General features: G+C 44.1%; 2 protein-coding genes across 2 annotated transcripts in view; both read right to left on the bottom strand.

Annotated features, from left to right (window-relative positions):
* Positions 1-7203, bottom strand: part of LOC307105584 (acyl-coenzyme A synthetase ACSM1, mitochondrial-like) — a 48331-nt gene extending 41128 nt beyond the window's left edge. Inside the window, exon 1 of the mRNA XM_079781438.1 lies at positions 7107-7203. The gene's annotated coding sequence lies outside the window, so the exon portion shown is untranslated. The remainder of the gene's footprint in view (positions 1-7106) is intronic.
* Positions 7204-10107: 2904 nt separating this feature from the next.
* LOC307092385 (acyl-coenzyme A synthetase ACSM1, mitochondrial-like) overlaps positions 10108-21351 on the bottom strand; it is a gene marked incomplete at its 5' end in the record, with an annotated part of 46394 nt that continues 35150 nt past the window's right edge. The window contains 3 exons of the mRNA XM_079759680.1: positions 10108-10210; positions 19737-19856; positions 21185-21284. Coding sequence (XP_079615806.1) covers positions 10115-10210; positions 19737-19856; positions 21185-21284 — 316 coding nt within the window. The 3' untranslated portion in view covers positions 10108-10114. The remainder of the gene's footprint in view (positions 10211-19736; positions 19857-21184; positions 21285-21351) is intronic.

Here is a 21351-nt window from a genome sequence, read left to right as displayed (position 1 = left end):
TCATGTACCCAGGCAGATACAATGCACGACATGCACGTTTTCATGGAAGAAGACTTAACAGAACCATTTGCTATACACCCTTTGGTAAATCACCCTTTTGGTGGCCATCTGTGTTAGTTAATTGCCATAATCAAGAGTAAAAACTAAAACTTTTCTATCTCTATGATAAGCAGGTCCTTATAACTTGGAGCAAGGCAATTATCTATAATAGTAAAAGTGTAATATGAGGGGCAGTGAGGCAGGCAGACAGAGATAGTTAGGGGTAATCAGGCAGGCAGGCAGAGGCAGTTAGGGGTGATCAGGCAGGCAGGTGAGCAGTTGGGGTGATCAGGCAGGCAGAGTGGTTAGGGGTGATCAGGCAGGCAGGCATGAGAGTGGTTAGCAGCAATAAGGCAGGTAGGCAGAGTAGTTAGTGGTGATCAGGCAGTCAGGCAGAGGTGGTTAGGGGTGATGAGGCAGGCAAGCAGTTAGGGGTGATGAGGCAGGCAGGCAGAGTGGTTAGAGGCAATCATGCAGGCTGGCAGGCAAGTGGTTAGGAACCAGCAGTCCTGGATTGTTAGAGGGTGCAAGCATGGCTGAAGGACTGCCCCACCCCCCAACAAATTTCGTGCACTGGGCCTCTAGGGTGTGTGTGTGTGTGTGTGTGTGTGTGTGTGTGTGTGTATGCAAAGTGTCCCCTCAGGAGTTTGACCGGGAGACCGGGAGTTCGATTGCTCCCTATGAGGTACGCTGACCACCAGGGGACAGTGCGGAACATGGCAGGCAACCAATGGCAGAGGAGGTGGCAGGGCATTGAGGAATTGAGGGAAAAAGGAGGCGGGGAGGCAGAGAGGTGGGGGGTGGAAGCCTGGCAGTGGAGCAGGCGGGGAGGCAGGGACATAGCAGGCGACCAGTGGCAGCAGCAGACGCTGAGGGAGCAAGGGAAGGAGGAGGCAGGGAGGCTGGGAACTGGATCAGCCCTGATCACCAGCCAGGCCTAGGGACCCTACCTGTGCAAGGATTTTGTGTACTGGGCCTCTAGTATTGGAATAAATGCTCATATGTGATTCAAGCTTGTCTCTGCTTAATTGGCTTAAGTAGTGACAGGCAGCATGGACCCATTGTTTGTCCAGTTACAGAATCAAAACCCTGTTTTCTTAGGTTCCTTCTTGAAGTTTGAGTGTAAAAAAGTGGCTTAAGCTAGAATTATCTTTCCATGAGAATGTTGACTGAGGGAAGGTTTCCTCACAAACAGATTGGAGGTTCAAGCACATCAACACTGCAAACAGGGAAGCCCCCTCGCCTGGTTTCAGCAGTTAGATGCTACTGCTTGACCACAGTCCCTCAGAATAGACCAATAAAACTTGACTCAGCTTACTTTCAGGTCCTTTTTAAAAATATATTTTTATTTATTTCGAGAGGAAGGGAGAGGGAGAGAGGGATAGAAACATCAATGATGAGAGAGAATCACTGATAGGCTGCCTCCTGCACGCCCCCCACTGGGAACCAAGCCCGAAACCCAGGAATTGAACCTTGACCTCCTGCTTCACAGGTCGATGCTCAACCACTGAGCCACGCTGGCTGGGCTCAGGTCCTTTTGACCCATAATAACCTAACCTCAATTAATTTTGATGCTGCCCCCAGAACCGTGCTCTGCATTCCCAGTAGGAAAACCATAGCTAAATATGTCATTGGATTACTGTCTGCAGAAAAGAGCACAGACATATGAGAAGTTCACCCCTTAGAGTTTGCTTGTCAGCATGGTCCTTAGGCCACATGAACTACAATAACCCCTTCCTTTTTAGTGCCTGCCAACTAACAGTACCATCTTTTGTTTTGTGGAGCACCTTTGGAAGAAAGGCCCTGAGGTATCAGCTGATCCAGGCCTGGCCCTCAAACACATTTCCTTTGGAGAAAAAATTATCTGCTCCATTTTTTGGTGTTTTTGTTTGTTTGTTTGTTGTTAATCCTCACCTGAGGATATTTTTCTCATTGATTTTTAGAGAGAGAGGAAGGGAAGGAGAGAGACAAGGAAAGACAAACATTGATGTGAGAGACACACCTCGATTGGTTACCTCTCCCCCTCCAAATCCCACCAATTCTTCAGTCTGACAGCTGATGCTCTATCCACTGAGAAAATGGATTAGAAATGGGATTTATTTAAATGGGACGTTCTCCAACTTTGCAGGGTTCCCACCACTCCTTATTTTGCCACACCCGCCTGTTCAGCTTCTGTGAACATTTAAGCTTAAAAACCCTGATCTAAGCCAACACCCCAAGAGGAAATTCTCCAGGTTGCAAGGCAAGTTTAGGAGCAGAGCTGGTCCAAGAAGCCCATTTCCCCTGCTGTTATTTCCAACATGTACCTCCCTCCACCAGCACCAACTGGTTTAGAGCAAGAATACCAGACTCCGTTGTTATTTTCATACACAGGACCTCAGAAGATCACTTAAACTACCCAAGAACGGTTCAAAAAACCCCTTAACCAAAAGGAGTGAACTAGCAAAGAAATTAATTAATCCTCAGAATCAGACTGTATTCGGAGGAAGAATCTTTTGTTGTTGTTGTTAGTCCTCACCCAAGGAGATCTTTTCTAGTTAGTTAGTCCTCACCTGAGGATATTTTTCCAATGGTTTTCAGAGAGAATGGAAAGAGGGTAGGGGAAGGAGGGGCGGAGGAGGAAGAGAGAGAGAGAGAGAGAGAGAGAGAGACATTGATGTGAGAGACACACATGGATTGGCTGCCTTCTGCATGTGCCTGCAACCCAGATACGTGCCCTGACCAGGAATTGAACACAGGATCCTTCCATGTGCAGGCCAATGCTCTAACCACTGAAAATACACCAGCCAGGGCTGGAGGAAGAATCTTTAAAGAGGTAATTAAGTTAAAATGAGGTCACTAGGTGGACCCTAATCCAATATAACTGATGTCCTTATAAGAAGAGATCGGGACACAGACACATAGAGGGAGAATGTGGTGTGAACATGAAGACGGACAACTTCAAGCCCAGAGCTAAGCCCAAGAAGAGACCCCCCTGCTGACACCTTGATCTCAGACTTCTTGCCTCCTGAGCTGTGAGAAGTAAATTCCTGAGGTTTAAGCCCCCCAGACTGTGGTTCTTTGTAACAGCAGACCTAGCTATCCAATACACCTCTCTTAATCAAACAACAAAGAACTGACATTGGCATTATGTTATCCTGTAAATGTGTTTGAAATTCTGATTTAATCTTCATCATGGGAGAGGGCCAAGCACCGAAAGCACTCAGCTGGGAGGACTTTGGGAGCTGAGAGCGTGCCCTTAGGCGCCAAGCGACACAGGTTCATATGCCAGCCCTCACTCCTCACCTACACAGCTTTGGGCAATTTTCTTAACCTCCCTCTAAAATATGGAAATATTAGCAACACCTGGAGTAGTGAATGAATGACATCCTGTGTGAAGCATGTGAACACAGACTCAGCACAGATGAATAATCCAGGTCTGGGGGTTTCTACTATCAAACACACTCTCTGGGGAAACTCATTGAACAATCAGGCTTCATAAAAGATGGCTGCTTGAGCTTTGGAACTAGCATCTAATGAGAAGGAACAGGGATACGTTGCTGAGCAGACACCACAGTGTCCAGCTTCTGCATTAATACATTAAGAAGGCTAAACATAGGTATATCTATACTTACATGTCCATCTCTATCTTCATGTATATCTATCTTTATAACTGTCAATATCTATATCTATAATTATGCCAAAATCTGCTGTCACTATCTGTAGCTATAACTTTATCATATCTGTACCTATAACTACATTGATAGCTGTATTTATATCTATATCCATATTGATATTGATATATCTCACTATGTATTACTATAGTGATATTTATAACTGCATGTATATCTGTGTCTATAACTATGTATATAGTATGTATATGTATATGTATATGTATATGTATATGTATATGTATATGTATATGTATACACTGGAGGCCTGGTGCACAGATTCATGCACTGGTGGGGTCCCTCGACCTGGCCTGCAGGGATCTGGCTGAAACCGGCAGTCCAACATAGTCCAAGGGATGTAGTAGTATGCGAAGTGGCAGGCAGCTGGGGAGGAGCCCGAGCCCCGGGAGGCGCTGCCGCTCCCGCTCATCCCAGCCCCGCTGCACCTGCTGCCACTGCCTCTCCTTAGGCCCCCTCCGCCTAGGGTAATACCAGCGCCCCATGAACGAGAAGCAGCTGCAGGCTCACGCCCAGTCAGTCCCAATGCTGTTCCCCATCCCAATCCCATCCTGGTCTGGATGGGGGAGGGGCACACAGGGGTGTCCATGGGAGAGGCTTGCGCTGCTGCAGCTGCACTCACCAGCCGTGAGCCCCGAGCCCTGGGCCTGATGCCCATCAGTCAGCTGAGCAGTGGTCCCATAGGGGGCAGCTCCTGCATTAAGCATCTGCCACCAGATGGTCAGTGCATGTCACAGCGACTGGTTGAACGGTCGAATAGTCACTTAGGCTTTTATATATATATAGATATTCCTCACAATGCCTGACATTGGAACACAACAAAATGTTAGATTTTCTCTTTTGCCATAATTTGGAAAACTAAAAGATGAAAATTGGGGAGTGAAGATACAGTGTGTCTACAAAATGTCTGAATTACAGATAAATATATTTTTCATTCATCAAATATTTACTGTGCCACATATGGTTTTAGATACCATCAGATATTATTTAGACTGCAAGCATTCATACCCTCTCGGGCATTATAATCTAAGGCAGTGATTCTCAACCTGTGTACCACAAGAATTTTTAAAACATGCAATACCTGACTATTTAGTCAGGAGCACTGACCTCTTTTCCCTTAGAATGTCAATTTAAAAAAATGACAACAGCGAACACAATAATAGCCAACTAGTGTGGATGAATAAAAATAATATCTATTTTTGGTCAGAGTGCAAAGAATAGAACATATTTTTTGGTGTGCCACAGAGTGTGGGGAAGCACAGGACTTGGTTGGAAAGTCTGTAAGGAGGATTCTCCGAAAGGTTGGAGGCCTCTAGGGGGACCTTGCCAAAGGCGGCAGACCCTGCCTTGACTTTTCCAAACAAGGGTGTTTTGCTGGAATCTTTATGTTTATTCTTTAGATGCCCTTGCTTAAAGGACACTACACACACATGTGTCTTCTCAAAGATACTTACCCTGCTGATAGTATCTAATAGTTAATTTTAGTTCAAGCTGCTGTTACAATAAAAGCCTAAGGAGGCAGGAAAATGGGGTTGTGGTTCCTTTAGCCAGGCAGCCCCTTAGCCTTCTCTTTCACAGCAAATCATGTGTCAGAGAAATCATTCATCAGGGTCTGCTGGTCAGCCCCGGCAACAGAGTTATAGTAATTAGTTTATTTGTGCCATGGGATAAAAATGATTGAAAATTACTGATCTCAGCACATCCTACAAAATAGTTTTAAAGAACAATCGTGTGAGTCCCACTGACATGGCTCAATGGTTGAGTGTTGATCAGGAGGTTGAGGTTCAATTCCTGGTCAGAGCACATGCCCAGGTTGTGGGCTTGCTCCCCAGTGTGGGGTGTGCAGTAGGCAGCCGATCAATGATTTTTTCTTATCATTGATGTTTCTATCTCTCTCTCCCTCTCCCTTCATCTCTGAAATCAATTAATCCTATATAATAAAAGCCTAATATGCATATCGACTGAACAGCAGAACAACCAGTCGCTATGATGCTCACTGACCACCAGGGGGCAACTCCTGCATTGAACTGCCCCTGGTGGTCAATGCGCTCCCAGAGTGGGAGTGTGGTCAGTCAGAAGCCGGGCTTATGGCTGGCGAGTGCAGCAGCGGTGGCGGGAGCCTCTCCTGCCTTCAATGCAGGCGGGCAGTAAGGAGCGAGGGGTCCTGGACTTGTGAGAGCCCCAGACTGCGAGAGGGATGCCTGCCTGGCAGACATCCCCCAAGGGGTCCCAGACTGTGAGAGGGCACAGGCAAGGCTAAGGAACGCACCCCCCTCCCCAGTGCATGAATCTCGTGCACTGGGCCTCTAGTATAATATATAACATGTGATATATGATATACAATATATGATATATAACATATGATATATAACATATGATATATAATATGTAACATGTGATACATGATACATGATGCCTAATACATAATACATGATACATAATATATAATATGTAATATATAACATATAACATATAACAAAACATATAATATATAATATATAGTATATAATATAATGATTTGAAATACTTTAAGTTCAGTTTGGCACTGGCTTTTGAGGGGTGGCTCAGCCCACTACTCTATGCTCAGGCCCACAGTGCCTTAAGTTCCAGTAATAAAGCTCTGATTTCATGAGACTTTAGCCTTTAAAAACTATTTATTTTATCAGAAAACAGACTTAGTGTGTCCCAGGGGACCTTAGAGTTACACAGTCAGGTTTGGTTCCACTGCCTACCAGCTGAGTGATTTTGGTCACTATTTGTGTCTCTGAACTTGAGGGCACAGTACCAATACCTACCACCCAGCTGCCCACAGGATTAGAAAGATAATCTACAAAAATCTCTTTGCCAGTGACATTCCAAGTGCAATAGACACTGTGTCTAAAAGGGTAAGGAATCGATAAATGTTGAGGTGCCCTGTAGCACCCAGCAAATTCTAAAGCCCACCCCCATGTTAGGTATGAAAATTTTTAAAAAAATGAAAGCCATGCCTTTTATATAATGTGAACCCACTACTCCATAGTGGAGTCTTTTTCCAAATATTCACCTTCTCGGTCTTTTTTACTCCCTCTGCACCCTCCACCCCATGCACAGCTGTCTAACATTACATTGATCACCTGCTATGTGCCAGCCACTGTGCTAGGTACAGTCTATGCATATCCCCATGGATCTCCTACTCAATATCACCACCTTCATCTTGCAGTTAAGGAAATGAAGTATCAGAGAGGTTAGGACACTTACCCAAGGCCAGCCAACCTACAGTCGGGCTTGCAGATTTTCAGTTCCAGACTCTGTATATACTTACTGGCCCAGACACACACACACACACACACACACACACACACACACACACACACACACACACACAAGCTGCCATTCACCTCTCATTTGCCTCCGTCTTACCTGGAACTGGGGATTGTCTAGGAGACAGTTGGGTCAGGTCTCCGATTGTCACAGAAAAGAAAAGTGAAGTTTGAATGTGTAGTCCTCTCTGGTCAGCAGTTTTCAGGGGTGTGTACATAACCAAATAGCTCCTGGCCACACATGGGGTAGAAAACTTGGCAGGTATTGGATGATTCAGAAGGAAGAAGCTACTCAGGTAGGATAGGGCAGAGGGCAATCTTAGGCCTGCATGGAGACACATCGTTAGAAGGACAAACCATATAGGTGGGAGCGGGGTGGAGGGGGTCAATGGGCAGAAAGGGAGGGACATCTGTAATACTTTCAACAATAAAGAGAAAAGAAAAACAAACCATATGAAGTCACCTCCAATTCTTGTGGGATGACGTGCAGCGTGAATGAGCAAACAAGGTCAAATGCAGCTCTCTCACTGTTCTCTGTGGCTCACTGGCTCCCCTTTCCCAGCCCTGTCCCTCCAATGTTCACATTTAAATGAGAGGCAAAAGGCAGTGTTGCCCAGTAGTTAAAGCCAGTGCTCTGGAGGCAGAAAGGTTTAAGTTGAAGCCTCACATCTGCCATTTATCATTTCTTTGACCTTCACTGACCTCCTTTCTGTAAGCTTTGGTTTCCTTATTCATAAAATGGGGGTGACAATAATGACACCTAATCTCCTATGTGTATTTGTATTGATGAGAGAGAGAGAAGAGAGAGAGAGAGAGAGAGAGAGAGAGAGAGAGAGAGAGAGAGAGAGATTTGTTGTTCCATTTATTTATGCATTTATTGATTGCTTCTTATATGTGCCCAGACCAGGGATCAAACCCACAACCTTGGCGTATCTGGATGACACTGTAACCAACTGAGCCACCCAGCCAGGGTATGGTTGTTTTGTTGTGGTTCTGATTAGATGGAATAGTTTGTGGAAGCATATAGCACAGTGCTTGGCATAATCAATGTTGGTTGTTTGTATTAGTTTGGGATTTGAAGTATAACGTTGTTGTACTAGCAAAATGCAGGGTCTTTGGAACCCCAAAGTCTTGAGCTGAAATTCTGGCTCAGCCACTTATAAGATGGCCCATGTGCAGGCTATTTGCTATTCTAACCTTGGTCTTCTGGTCTGAAAAAATGGCGGTGTGGGGGTTGCTGCTCAGATGTGTCCCCTGGGCTCTCTGAAAGGACTGCATGAGGTAATGCCTGGGAAGCACCTGGCCCAGGCATGCACATGTGAGTGGTATTGTCACAAGTAGTGGCTTGAACTGTTAATTCTCTACTAGAGCCATTTCGGGGTGTTGTTGGGGGGTAGCGCATCTCTACTCTTCTGGCCCAACTTTCCCATGACATTTTACCTCCCAACCTCCATTGAACCAGGAGAGAAATACCACTGTTCAAGTCACCACCAAAGATTGCTGGAAACACCTAGAACACCCCTGCTGTGGCTGAGACTTGGTTCTGAGTGTGGGTCTTGTTCTTCCTGAGTGATTCATTAATGATGAACTTTCAGCTCAGACAGCCTTTTAGTTCATGGAAGGAGTGAGTGAGAAGGCAGGGCTAGTAAAGGTTAAACACCAAAAGTATCAAACTACAAAAAAAAGAACCCCTGTCATTCAAGCAGAAAAAGCAGTCACTCCTCCCTTTTTAGAAAAGAATGGGGACAAGAAGAAAAGTCCATGGGATCCTCTCTGGATCTCAGTGGATCTCCTGTGTGGGACTGTAACAACAGTGTTGGGGTCAAGAACACAGGGGCCAGGAAGCTGGGTTTCAGTCAGTTGCCAGTTGCCAGCTCTGTGACATTGAGAAGGTTTCTTGTCCCTTGGTACCTCGGTTTTCTCACCTTTGACAATGGGAATATTGTAGAGATGTAGAACTCTCTGAAGACTGTGTGCACATGTTTCTTTCACTGCCAAGACTCTCTTGCAATTAGAATGAGGCCAGTGAATTCCAGTTCTGGTCTGTGAACCCCAGTTGGAAGTGACATAACTCACTGGTCTAGGGCATTTCAGGGTAAGTCTGAGTCTCCACACTCTCTTCCCTGACTCACTAGTCCTGGAAACCACGTGTGAAGGTGGAAACATCAAAACATGGCAGAGACTCTATCAGCCTAATAAGGAGACAATATGTGCTTCTTCCTCACCCCCAGGCTGAGCCCCTTCTGCCCCTGCTCCTCCCAGCCTGTGATGAGCCCCTGTGGGTCCCATCCCAAGGATGGATGAAGTGAGGGTCAGTTCATAGAACCCCATGCCCAGGTTGTGGGACGGGTTGGAAAAGACTCTGATAGTTGAAAGAACTTAAAGAGTGTGGAGGGAGAGTTTTTAGGGAGGACTCTGGGCCCTGGGAGAAGGGCAGGAAGACCCTGGATCCCTGGGAAGGAATGCGTGGTTGGTTGCACATGGGGAAAAGCTGAGGGGTAAGACTCCTAGGCCCCTGACCCCTCCTAGGAATGAGGGACTGGGCACCGCTGGAGAAGGCTGGGAGAGTCCTGTGGAACTCCAGTGCCTGGAGAGCAGGTCACTCACTTGCCCACGCTGGACCTAGGCTGGGACCTAGCTGAGGAAAGTGCCTGGCCTGCATGGAGCATCATTTTTGGAAATCTGGGTCCTTGACATCTATTGAACGTGCAGGGCCACTTGGGAACACTGGGGTATGTGCGGGAGGCAACAGGAGCGAGAACCAGGCCCTGTGCTCTCTCTAAGGGGAGGGGGAAGGGCAAGGAGGGACCGCATTTACCACAGGTTCATGTACATGATGAATGCACAACGCAGGATCACTCTTGATGTTGATGTCAGCACTTTATTATCTTCAGCCCCAATTTGAGCACCAGCCTGGGCAATCCAAAGGAACAAGAGCCTTGGAGGCAGGGTAGTGACTGATGTGAACTTAAAAGAACAGAAATGCGGGAATGCTGGCAGTCCTGGGCCTTCCCAATCAGCCCTCAGCACCCCCACCTCGCCCAGCCATGTGGGGGCACCGCGGCAGCCAGGCGTGTGCCCAAGGTCACACTCAGAAGGATGCTGAATTTACTGCGGTTGCATCTGACCGAACTCCTTTTCCCGAAGTTCACTCCGTTTGATCTTGCCAGTGACGGTTTTGGGCAGCTCAGGAACAAACTCCACCTGGGTGAGGAGAAAGCGAACAATCCTGAGTCCTGCTGTCATTTCCTACCTGTCCCCACTCCTCTCTTCACCCTGCACGTCCCCCAAACAGGCTGCAGCAGGTGGTGGCCTCAATGGAGGGGGCCAAGTACGTCAGGTCCTCCTCCTGAGCCCCTGGAGCTGCTGCAGCCTGTGACGTGCTCTGACCAATGAAATATGGTGGAGGGAAGCATGGCACCTCTCACAGGAGAGTCGGAACCTCTGAGCCTGGCCACCCTCTCTGTCCATCTCTGACAGCACCTGGCAGGTGCCTACGTGGGGGCTGCTTCTCTATCCTGGTCCCAGGAGACCAGGGCAGGCATGTGGCATGAGCCTTTCTTACAATAAGCCTCGTGGCTGTGGGGCTGTTTGTTACAATAACATTTAGCCAAGTGGTGTCCAACATGGGGCACATGCCCCACACGGGGTCAAATTTGATTTTTAAGGGGAGCAATTTGAGAATGAGTTATCAACAGTGAATTTTTCCCATTTCTTATGGTTCTAGGGGCTTCATATACAGTATCCTATCGAATAAAGAGGGGAAAATGCTAACTGACTCTCACACCATTGCAATGATGGCAGCACTCAGAGCCAATAAGGAAGGAATATGCTAATTGAGTGCCCTGCCCTCAAAGATGGCAGCGCCCACAGCCAATAAGGAGGGAATATGCTAATTGACTGCCATGCTCTCAAAGATGGTGGCGCCCACAGCCAAATGATGGTGGCGCTCAGTCCCCTCAGCCCCCCAGCCACCCAGGGCTGGCCAAGGTGCCGACAAGTCTCAGATGGCGGCTGCCCAGCTGTTCAGGGCCACCTGAACGCAGATAACCAGGGCTGGCTGAGGCTTTCGCTGCTGGAAGTGGCAGCAACAGGGGTGTGATGGGGGCATCGCCTTCCCCTGATCGCCAGGTCACCTCCTGCCCCTTAGGGCTCCTGGACTGTGAGAGGGGACAAGCCGGGCTGAGGGACCACCCCCCCCCCTGTCCAGTGCATATATATTGCAACATATTTATGCATTTCAGTTCTGCATTATATGTTTTGAAACTTTATTTGCTATTTTTTCATATCACTTCATATTATCATTATTTTTAAACAATTTCTTAGTGATTTTTTCTTCAGTACTTCAACTGTCCTTTCATTCTTTTATTTTTCTCTGGCATGGATGCCATGTTCTTTGGAAGCTTATTTAGACCAAGTTAATGGCCTTTTAGGCTTCCTCCACATGAATAGGAGTTCACTTCTTAAATAATAAAAAGTATATGTCACAAGGGGGGCCTCAGGAATTTAGAGATGCTTAGATGGGGCATGGCGCCAAAATGGTCTAGCCCGTCCTAACTGGTAGGCATCCCCTAGTCTACTCTCCAGGAGGCAGCAGAGCCTAACATTAAAGCACGAACGGTGCTGCTGTTAGAGACACATGGGTTGAGGTCCAGCTCTGCCTGGATTAACTCTATTCTCTGAGCCTCAATTTCAACTCCGTAAAATACATGGTTAGACCATCTCAGGCTGCGGAGAGGATTCAATGAAATAAGAATGCACGTGAAGCATTGAATCCGGGGCCTGGCACGTGACGTAAATATTCAGTAACTGTTAGCTACACAGCTTTACAACATGCACTGACTATAAACATTCCGACAATGTAGGAAATGTTCACTTGTTCGTATATGTATGCTTTCAAACTTTGTTTTTAAACAAATACAATAATATTATGTATATTTTCTCATAGCCTGCTTTTTGTCTTAATAATATATTATGGTACCTCTCTATTAAAAATAAAAAATCTACATCATTTTAAATTACAAGATAATATTACATTTTACAAATAATTTTATAATTTCTCTAATGTACAAATGCAGCCCTGGCTAGTGTTTCTCAGTGACTGGAGCATCAGCCCACAAAGCAAACTGTCGTGGGTGTGATTCTACATCAAGGGCACGTACCTGGATTGCAGTTTCCATCCCAGGCCCCAGTTGGGGTGTGTACAGGAAGCAGCCAGTTGATGTGTCTCTCTACATCAATGTTTCTCTCTCTCTCTCTCTAACTCTCTCTTTCTCTCTCCCTCCCTCCCTTTCTTCCACTCTCTTTAAAAACCAATGGAAAAAATATCATCAGGTAAGGATTGACAATAAATAAAGAGGTAAACAGAAAACAAATGCAGTAGAATATAAAGAATAAGAATGAACAGCGACAGATGAGATTTAAAATGGCAGCAGAGGAAGTGGATGCTGCACAGATATGCTCCCAGGAACAAACTGGTATTACAACTAAAATAGAGAAAAACTTCCTCAATAATCAAAGGAAAACTTGCAGGAAAGAACCCTGATGTCCGCGAACCAAAAGTCGAGACTGCATAGAGACTTATAGGAGGGGCCGAGGGGCGAAAGGGCTGGCTGGGTGCCCAAGGACAGCAACTGAAGTCCCGGAGAGATATTTCAGCTGTGGGGGGTGCCACTGAGAACTCTGGGGTCTAACCCGAAGCTGAGCTCCCCAGCAGAGAGAAAAAAAAAAATGAGGAGGATACCCACATAACATCTGGGTCTGAAAAGCAGTGAGGTGGTGGCGCCCAGTCTCAAATGGCGGCTGCCCAGCAGTAAGAGCTGAAAATTCAGGTAAGCTCTTAAAGGGCCAACACACTAAATTCCCTGTGGAGCCACCCACCATGTGCTCTGGCAGAGGAAGGGTGAACTGGACTGAAGCTGTGAGAGCAGAAACTAGAACTGGGAACTCAGGGCTAGAGATCAGAAGGCAGACACCCCAAGTTTCCTGGTCTGAGTCATTCCCTCAAGGGGACATCTTCCCCACAGAGACATTTGACTTGCCTGGGGGGAGACAGTTGATACACCCTATTGGAAAACATCTCGCCCTGAGGCCACTTAAGAGATTAAGAGTATCAGTTAGCCTCCAGGCAGAAGCAACTGCCCCAAACTGTTGAAAAAACTCTTGCCACACCTGTCAACAATTGCCTGGTGGCAATTCAAGTTGGAATCCTAGCAGTCTGTAAGTAGAGGCAGCCTATGGAGGCTTTGAGTCATTGTTTGATCTAATTAGTCTGAAACAACTTTTAACACTGTCCTGCACTAGAGATTTAGAGGTGTAGAGGATCTACCTAATACATAGTCACAAATCCAAACAGCCAGCCAAAATGAGGAGACAACGAAACAACCCCCAAATGAAAGAACTAGAGAATTCTTCAGAAGAGATAAATGAAGCAGAGATGACGTTTATCTGAATCAGAGTTCAGAGTAATTATGGTAAAAGTGCTCAACATCATGAAAAAATATATAGTAGCTATGAAAAAAGAACAGTCTGAGATAAAGAATGACATAACACAAAGAACACATTGGAAGGAATACACAGAAGATTAGGGGAAGCTGAGGATCATATCAGTAAATTAGAAGACAGAGTTGAAAATATCACTCAATCACAGAACCAAAGAGAAAAACCATTAAAAAACAGGAGGACAGCTTAAGGGAGCTATGGGACAACATGAAACATAACAATATTAGAATAGCAGGTGTGCCAGAAGAGGCAGAAAGGGAGAAAGGCATAGAGAACATGTTTCAAAAAATAATGGCAGAAAACTTCCCTAACCTGGTAAAGGAAAAAGTCACACAAGTTCAGGAAGCACAGAGAACCCCAAACAAGAAGAACCCAAACAGGCCCACGGCCAGACATAATCATTAAAATGCCAAAAATTAAAGACCAAGAGAAAATCTTAAATGCAGCAAGAGAAAGAAAACTGTTACCTACAAAGGAGTTCCTACAAGACTGACACCTGATTTCTCATCAGAAATTCTACAGGCCAGATGGGAATGGCATGAAGTACTCTAGGTAATGGAAATCAAGGATCTGTGACCAAGAGTAGATATCCAGCAAGTCTATCATTCAAAATACATGATCAAATAATGATATTCCCAGGCAAAAAAAAAAATAGGCTAAAGAAGTATATCATCACCAAACCAGCATTACAAAAAATGCTAAAGGGATTGCTGTAATGAGAACAAGAAAAAAAAATAGAGAAACCTAGCCATACAGACTTAAAATGGCAATAAATAAGTACCTATCAATAATAACCCTAAATGAAAATGGAATAAATGCTTCAATCAAATGGTGTAGGGGCCCGGCTGGCATGGACAGTGGTTGAGCATCCACCAATGAACCAGGAGGTCACAGTTCGATTCCCGGTCAGGGCACATGCCTGGGTTGCAGACTCAATCCCCAGTGGGGGGTGTGCAGGAGGCAGCTGATCAATGATTCTCTCTCATCATTGATGTTTCTCTCTCTATCTCTTCCTCTCCCTTCCTCTGTGAAATCAATATATATTTATTTTTAAAAAGATATAGGGTAGCTGAATGGATATAAAAACAAGACCCAACTATATACTGTCTACAAGAGACCCATCCCAAAACAAAAGACACACAGAGAAAAAGAGTTAAAGGATGGAAAATATATTTTCCATGCAAGTGGAAAAGAATAAAAAGCTGGAGTAGCAATACTCATATCTGACAAAATAAACTGCAAAATGAAGGCCATCATGAGAGACAGCAAAGATAACTACATAATACTAAAGGAATGGATCCAACAAGAGGATAGAACCCTGGCAAACATCAATGCACCCAATATAGGAGCACCTAAATAGATATAGCTATAGCTGATCAATGATTCTCTCTCATAAGATATAGCTATAGATAATTCCAGAGGACTTAAACAGAGAAAAAGACAAAAATTCAGTCATAGCAGTGGAGTTTAACACCGTTCTGCTTTACTGGATAGATCTTCCAGACAAAAACTTAACAAGGAAACAGAAACTCTAAAGAATACACTGGATCAGATGGATTTAATTGACATTTATAGAAAATTTCACCAAAAAGCAGCAGAATATACATTCGTCTCAAGTGCACATGGTTCATTCACAAAGATAGGCCACATGTTAGGACACAAAACAAGTATCTACAAGTTCAAGAAGATTGAAATCTTATCAAGCATCTTCTCATATCACAGTATAATGAAATTAGAAATCAACTACAATAAAAACACCCCAAAACATTGAAACACATGGAGGCTAAATACCATGTTATTAAACAAAGAATGGGTTACCAATGAGATCAAGAAAGAAATCAGCAACTTCCTGGAAACAAATTAAAATGAACACAAACAACCACAAATCTCTAGGACACAGCAAAAGCAGTCCTGAGAGGGAAGTTCATAACGCTACAGGCATACCTCAAAAAACAAGATAAATCAGCAATAAACTATTTAAACTTCCAACTTAAAGAACTAGAAAGAGAACAGCAAGAAAAGCCCAGAGTAAGTGGAAGGAAGGAAATAATAAAGATTAGAGCAAAAGTAAATCACATAGAGACTAAAAAAACATTACAAAAAAATCAATGAAACTAAGAGCTGATTCTTTGAAAGGATAAACAAAATTGATAAACCATTAGCCAGACTCATCAAGAAACAACGAGAGAGGACCCAAATAAATAAAATCAGAAACAAAAGTGGAGAAGAAACCACTGACACCATAGAAATACAAAGGATTGTAAGAAAATACCATGAACAACTATATATCAACAAGCTGGACAATGTGGATGAAATAGACAAATTCCTAGAAAAATACAATCTCCCAAAATTAAATCAGGAAGATTCAAAAAATCTGAATAGGCCAATAACAACTGATGAAATTGAAGCAGTAATAAAAATATTCCCATCAAACAAAAGCCTGCGTCCAGATGGCTTTACAGGGGAGTTTTACCAAACATTCAAAGAGCAACTAACATCTATACTACTCAAACTATTTCAGAAAAATCCAAGAGGAAGGAACACATCCAAACTCTTTCTATGAGGCCCACATTATCCTAATTCCAAAACCAGATAAAGACACTAAAAGAAAGAGAATTACAGGCCAACTTTCCTGATAAACATGGATGCTAAAATCCTCAACAAAATATTAGCAAATCACATCCAGCAATATATTTAAAAGATCATAAACCATGATCAAGTGGGATTTATTCCAGGGTTGCAAGGCTGGTATAATATTGACAAATCAATAAATGTGATACATCATATAAACAAATTGAAAGGCAAATATTACATGATCGTATCAATAGATGCAGAAAAAGCATTCAACAAAATCCAACGCCCATCCTATATAATAAAACCCTAATATGCAAATCGACCGAATGGCAGAACAACCGGTCGCTGTGACGCACACTGACCACCAGAGGGCAGACACTCAATGCAGGAACTGCCCTCTGGTGATCAGTGCACTCCCACACGGGGAGCACCGCTCAGCCAGAAGCCACGCTCACGGCTGGTGAGTGCAGCGGCGGTGGCAGGATCCTCTCCTGCCTCTGTGGCAGCGCTAAGGACCCCTAGTGGGACATCCCCAGAGGGGTCCTGGACTGCGAGAGGGCACAGGCTGGGCTGAGGGGACGCCCCTCCCCCAGTGCTGCACGAATGTCGTGCACCAGGCCTCTGGTTTTTTATAAAAAGTCGCAGGAAACTGGGAATAGAGGGAGCATATCTCAACATGTTAAAGGCCTATATGATAAACCAACAACAAATGTCATACTCAATGTGCAAAAACGAAAAACATTTCCCCTAAGAACAGGAACAAGACAGGGATGCCCACTTGCACCACTCCGGTTTGACATAGTACTGGAAGTGCTAGCCATAGTGATCTGACAAGAAGAAGAAATAAGAGGTATCCACATTGGAAAAGAAGAAGTAAAACTGTTATTATTTGCAAATGATATGATATTGTACATAGAAAAACCTAAAGACTCCAACAAAAAAACTACTTGACTTAATAAATGAATTTGGCAATGTAGCAGAATATAAAGGAAACACCCAGAAATCTATGGCTTTTTTATACACCAACAAGAGGCCCAGAGCACAAAATTCGTGCACTTGAGGGTGTCCCTCAGCCTGGCCTGCGCCCTCTCATAGTCCAGGAACCCTCGGAGATGTCCGACTAATGGGTTAGGCCCTCTCACCATGGGGAGCAGGCCTAAGCCCGCAGTTGGACATCCTTAGCGCTACTGCAGAGGTGGGAGAAGCCACTGTGCTTGCCAACCATGAGCCCACCTTCAGGCTGAGCAGTGGTCCTTTGTTGAGTGTCTGCCCCCTGATGGTCAGTGCAAATCATAGTGACTGGTCATTCTGCTATTCACTCGATTTGCATATTAGCCTTTTATTATATAGGAAAATGAATTCACAGAAAGAGAAACTAAAAAAACAATCCCATTTACCATTGCACCAAAAAAATTAAGATACCTAGGAATAAACTTAACAAACAAGGTAAAAGACCTATACTCTGAAAACTATAGGACATTGAAAGAAGAAATATAGGAAGATATAAACAAGTGGGAAAATATACCATGTTCATGTGTTGGTAAAATCAACATCATTAAAATGTCCATACTACCCAAAACAATCCCCATTAAGATACCAATGGAATATTTCACAGGCCTTGAACAAACTCTCCAAAAACCCATATGGGATTAAAAAAAAAAAAAGACCCTGAATAGCCTCAGCAATCCTGAGGAAGAAGAACAAAGTTGGAGGGATCACAATACCCAATATCAATCTATATTACAAAGCCACTGTTTTCAAAACTGCCTGGTACTGGCACAAGAACAGACATATAGTCCAATGGAACTGAACAGAGAACCCAGAAATCAACCCAAGCCATAATGCTCAATTAATATTTGACAATGGAAAGAAGAGCATACAATGGAGTCAAGACAGTCTCTTTAATAAATGGTGTTGGGATAATTGGAACAATTCATGCAAAAAAATGAAACTAGACCACCAACTTACACCATACACAGAAATAAACTCAAAATGGATAAAGGACTTAAATGCAAGACGGAAAATCATAAAAATCTTAGAAGAATCCATAGGCAGCAAAATATCAGACCTATGCTATAGCAATATCTTTACGGATACAGCTCCTAGCACAATGGAAACTAAGGATAAAATAAACAAATGGGACTACATCAAAATAAAAAGCTTTGCTCAGCAAAAGAAACCATCAACAAAATGACAAGAGAGCCCCCTGCATGGGAAAACACATTTGCCAATGCTCTCTCAGGTAAGGGTTTAATCTCCAACATTTACAGGGAACTCATACAACTTAACAAAAGGAAGATAAACAATCCAATCAAAAAAGTGGGCAAAGGACCTAAATAGACAATTTCAAAAGAGCACATACAGAAGGCTAAGAGACATGTGAAAACATGCTCCAAGTCACTAATCATCCAAGAGATGCAAATTAAAATGACAATGAGATATCATCTCACACCTGTCAGAATGGCTATCATCAACAAATCAACAAATGACAAGTGCTGGCGAGGATGCGGAGAAAAAGAAACCCTGATGCACTGCTGATGGGAATGCAGACTGGTGCAGCCATTGTGGAAAACAGTATGGAGTTTGCTCCAAAAATTAAAAATGGAACTGCCATTTGACCTAGTGATCCCAATTCTAGGAATATATCCCAAGAAATCAGAAACGCCAATCAGAAAGGATGTATGCACCCTTATGTTCATAGCAGCACAATTTACAATAGCTAAGATTTAGAAACAGCATATGTGCCCATCAGCAGATGAGTGGATTAAAAAACGGTGGTACATCTACACAATGGAATACTATGCTGCTGTAAAAAGGAAGGAACTCTAACCATTTGCAACAGCATGGAGAGTATTATGTTAAGTGAAATAAGCCAGTCAGAGAAAGATAAATATCACATGATGTCACTCATTTGTGGAATATAATGAACAACAAAAACTGATGAACAAAAATAGAGCCAGAGAAAAAAATATTTAGAATGTAATAAAAATAATCCTGTTATTTGCAGATTTTTAATATTTTCTCCAACCTTTGTGATACTATACTATATTAGTACAGTTTTGGTAATATTATTATATTTAAAATCTTTGTGCTCTTTAAATATTAATGTTTATTCCATGTAATATATGATATTTAAAATCATTTTTCTTGAAATATTGTTTATTGAATGTAACATTATTATATTTAAAATTGTTTTTCTTGAAATATTAATGCATTTTATATCTAAAAAAAGAATGAACTACCTGTTTTAAGGATATATATAATTTTGTTAACATTTGTTTGTTGTGTACATAAGTAAGTATTGATTGGCAATATCAAATGTATTTCTTAGTATGAATCACGTTTAAGAATACTTAGAAAGTGGCTGATTTGGATGTCTTTTTCAAATTTTGAAAGATGGTAAATACCCTCCTTGGGTAGCTTTGGGCACTGGTCTGATTTTTTTGCCCTCAGGGTAATGTGCAGCACATTTTAGGGGATTCTGACCCAGAACAGAGGTTCCATCCCATTCAGTTGGCTGCATCCACACCTAAGCCCAATTGCTTCTTCTGCAGAGAAAAATGCTCGTTCTATGTTCGGTTCCAGCATCTCCCGGCCACCCGACCAGACTTGGGGAAGCAGAGTTCAGAAGGGCACGAGCATGGGTCCTACTCACCTTCCTCGGGTACTTGTATGGGGCCGTCACCGACTTCACATGCTCCTGCAGCTCCTGGGTGAGCTGGTCCAGGTCATGGGACAGAAACTGTGGGGTCAGGACAATGAAGGCCTTCACCACCTGCAACGCAGAACCAGAGCAAGGGCTCAGGGTCAGTGCCACCCAGTTGCCTGGTTTAAAAAGTGTTTGTGCAATGAATGGCAAAACGAGCTGACACCCGAGCCTTTGGAAACGGACAAGACCAGGTTCAAATCCAAATACTTCAATTTCTACTCTTTCCCTTGCAAAATTACTTAACCTCAAATTCCTTCTCTGTGACATGCGCAGAGTACAGGTTCATCCCATGGAGCAGAACATGGTGGCCTTATGTTCAGATTCCATGAGCTAGTACACAGAAAACATGCACCTAGTTTAACTTTATTATTATCCCCAGCATCATTATTTTCATCACCATTTTTACCACTAATGTATGTACAGTTCTGTGCCTGGAACCTGTGGGCATTTAATAATTGTTGGTAACTTACTGAACTTATTGTTTTCATTTTTTAAGTTTCTTTTTAAAAAAATACATGTCTATTTATTATTTCAGAGAGGAAAGGAGGGGGAGAGATAGAAACATCAATGATGAGAGAGAATCATCACTCTGCTGCCTCCTGTAGGCCCCCTACTGGGGATCTAGCCCACAACCTGGCATGCGCCCTGACTGGGAATCAAACCTCATTGCTGGGTTTACACTCAACCAATGAGTCCGATTGGCTGTGCTGAACTTATTGCTTTTATATTGTAACTAGAGGCCTGGTGCACAAAATTCGTGCACTAGCCAAGGGGTCCCTTAGCCTGTCCAGCGCCCTTTGGCTGTCCCAGAGCCCTTGGGGGACGTCCGACTGCCAGATTAGGCCTGCTCCTCTCAGAGGCAGGAGAGGCTCCTGCCACTGCCACTGCACTCACCTGCCATAAGCACAAGACTGACCACCAGAGGGAAGCTCCAACATTGAGCGTCTGCCCTCTGGTGGTCAGGACAAGTTCTGATTGTTCTGCCATTAGGTCGATTTGCATATTAATGTTTTATTATATAGGATTTATGTCCCCATTGAATTGCACAGGCCTTGTACCTAGTAGGTGCTCAATAAATCCAATGAATGCATTGGAAACAGAGTGCTCAGATATCCATCCTGGCTCCTCCAAGTGTAATCCGGACAAGTTATTTAACTTCTTTATGCTGTTTCTCTGTCTATTAAAAGGGTATAATAAGTAAGAGTCTCTAACTCATTAGGTTGTTGTGAGGGTTAAATGAGCCAGCACACCCAGTATCTAATCAGGATTGTCACAGTGCCTCCTGCTGCCCACATGGTATAAGTTCGCCCCGCATACCCACTGCTCTGGAAGATTCCCCTGCACCAGCCTTCCAGTGCCCACAGGCAGACCCCATGACCTCCTGTCCTCCTCACCTGCCCTCGGATGGGGTCCGGGCTGCTCACCACAGCTGACTCAGCCACCGCCGGATGCTCAGCCAGGGCGTTCTCCACCTCTGCCGACCCAATGCGGTACCTGCGGGACCAATGGTTCCTGCTCTGCTTCTGAGCAGATGCCAGGGCTGGAGTGACCCAGGCCCTCC

Source organism: Cnephaeus nilssonii (genome assembly GCF_951640355.1).
Source record: "Cnephaeus nilssonii genome assembly, chromosome: 2".
NCBI lineage: Eukaryota > Metazoa > Chordata > Mammalia > Chiroptera > Vespertilionidae > Cnephaeus > Cnephaeus nilssonii.
Note: the sequence above shows the minus strand (reverse complement) of the source record. Positions and strands in the feature narration are given on the sequence as shown.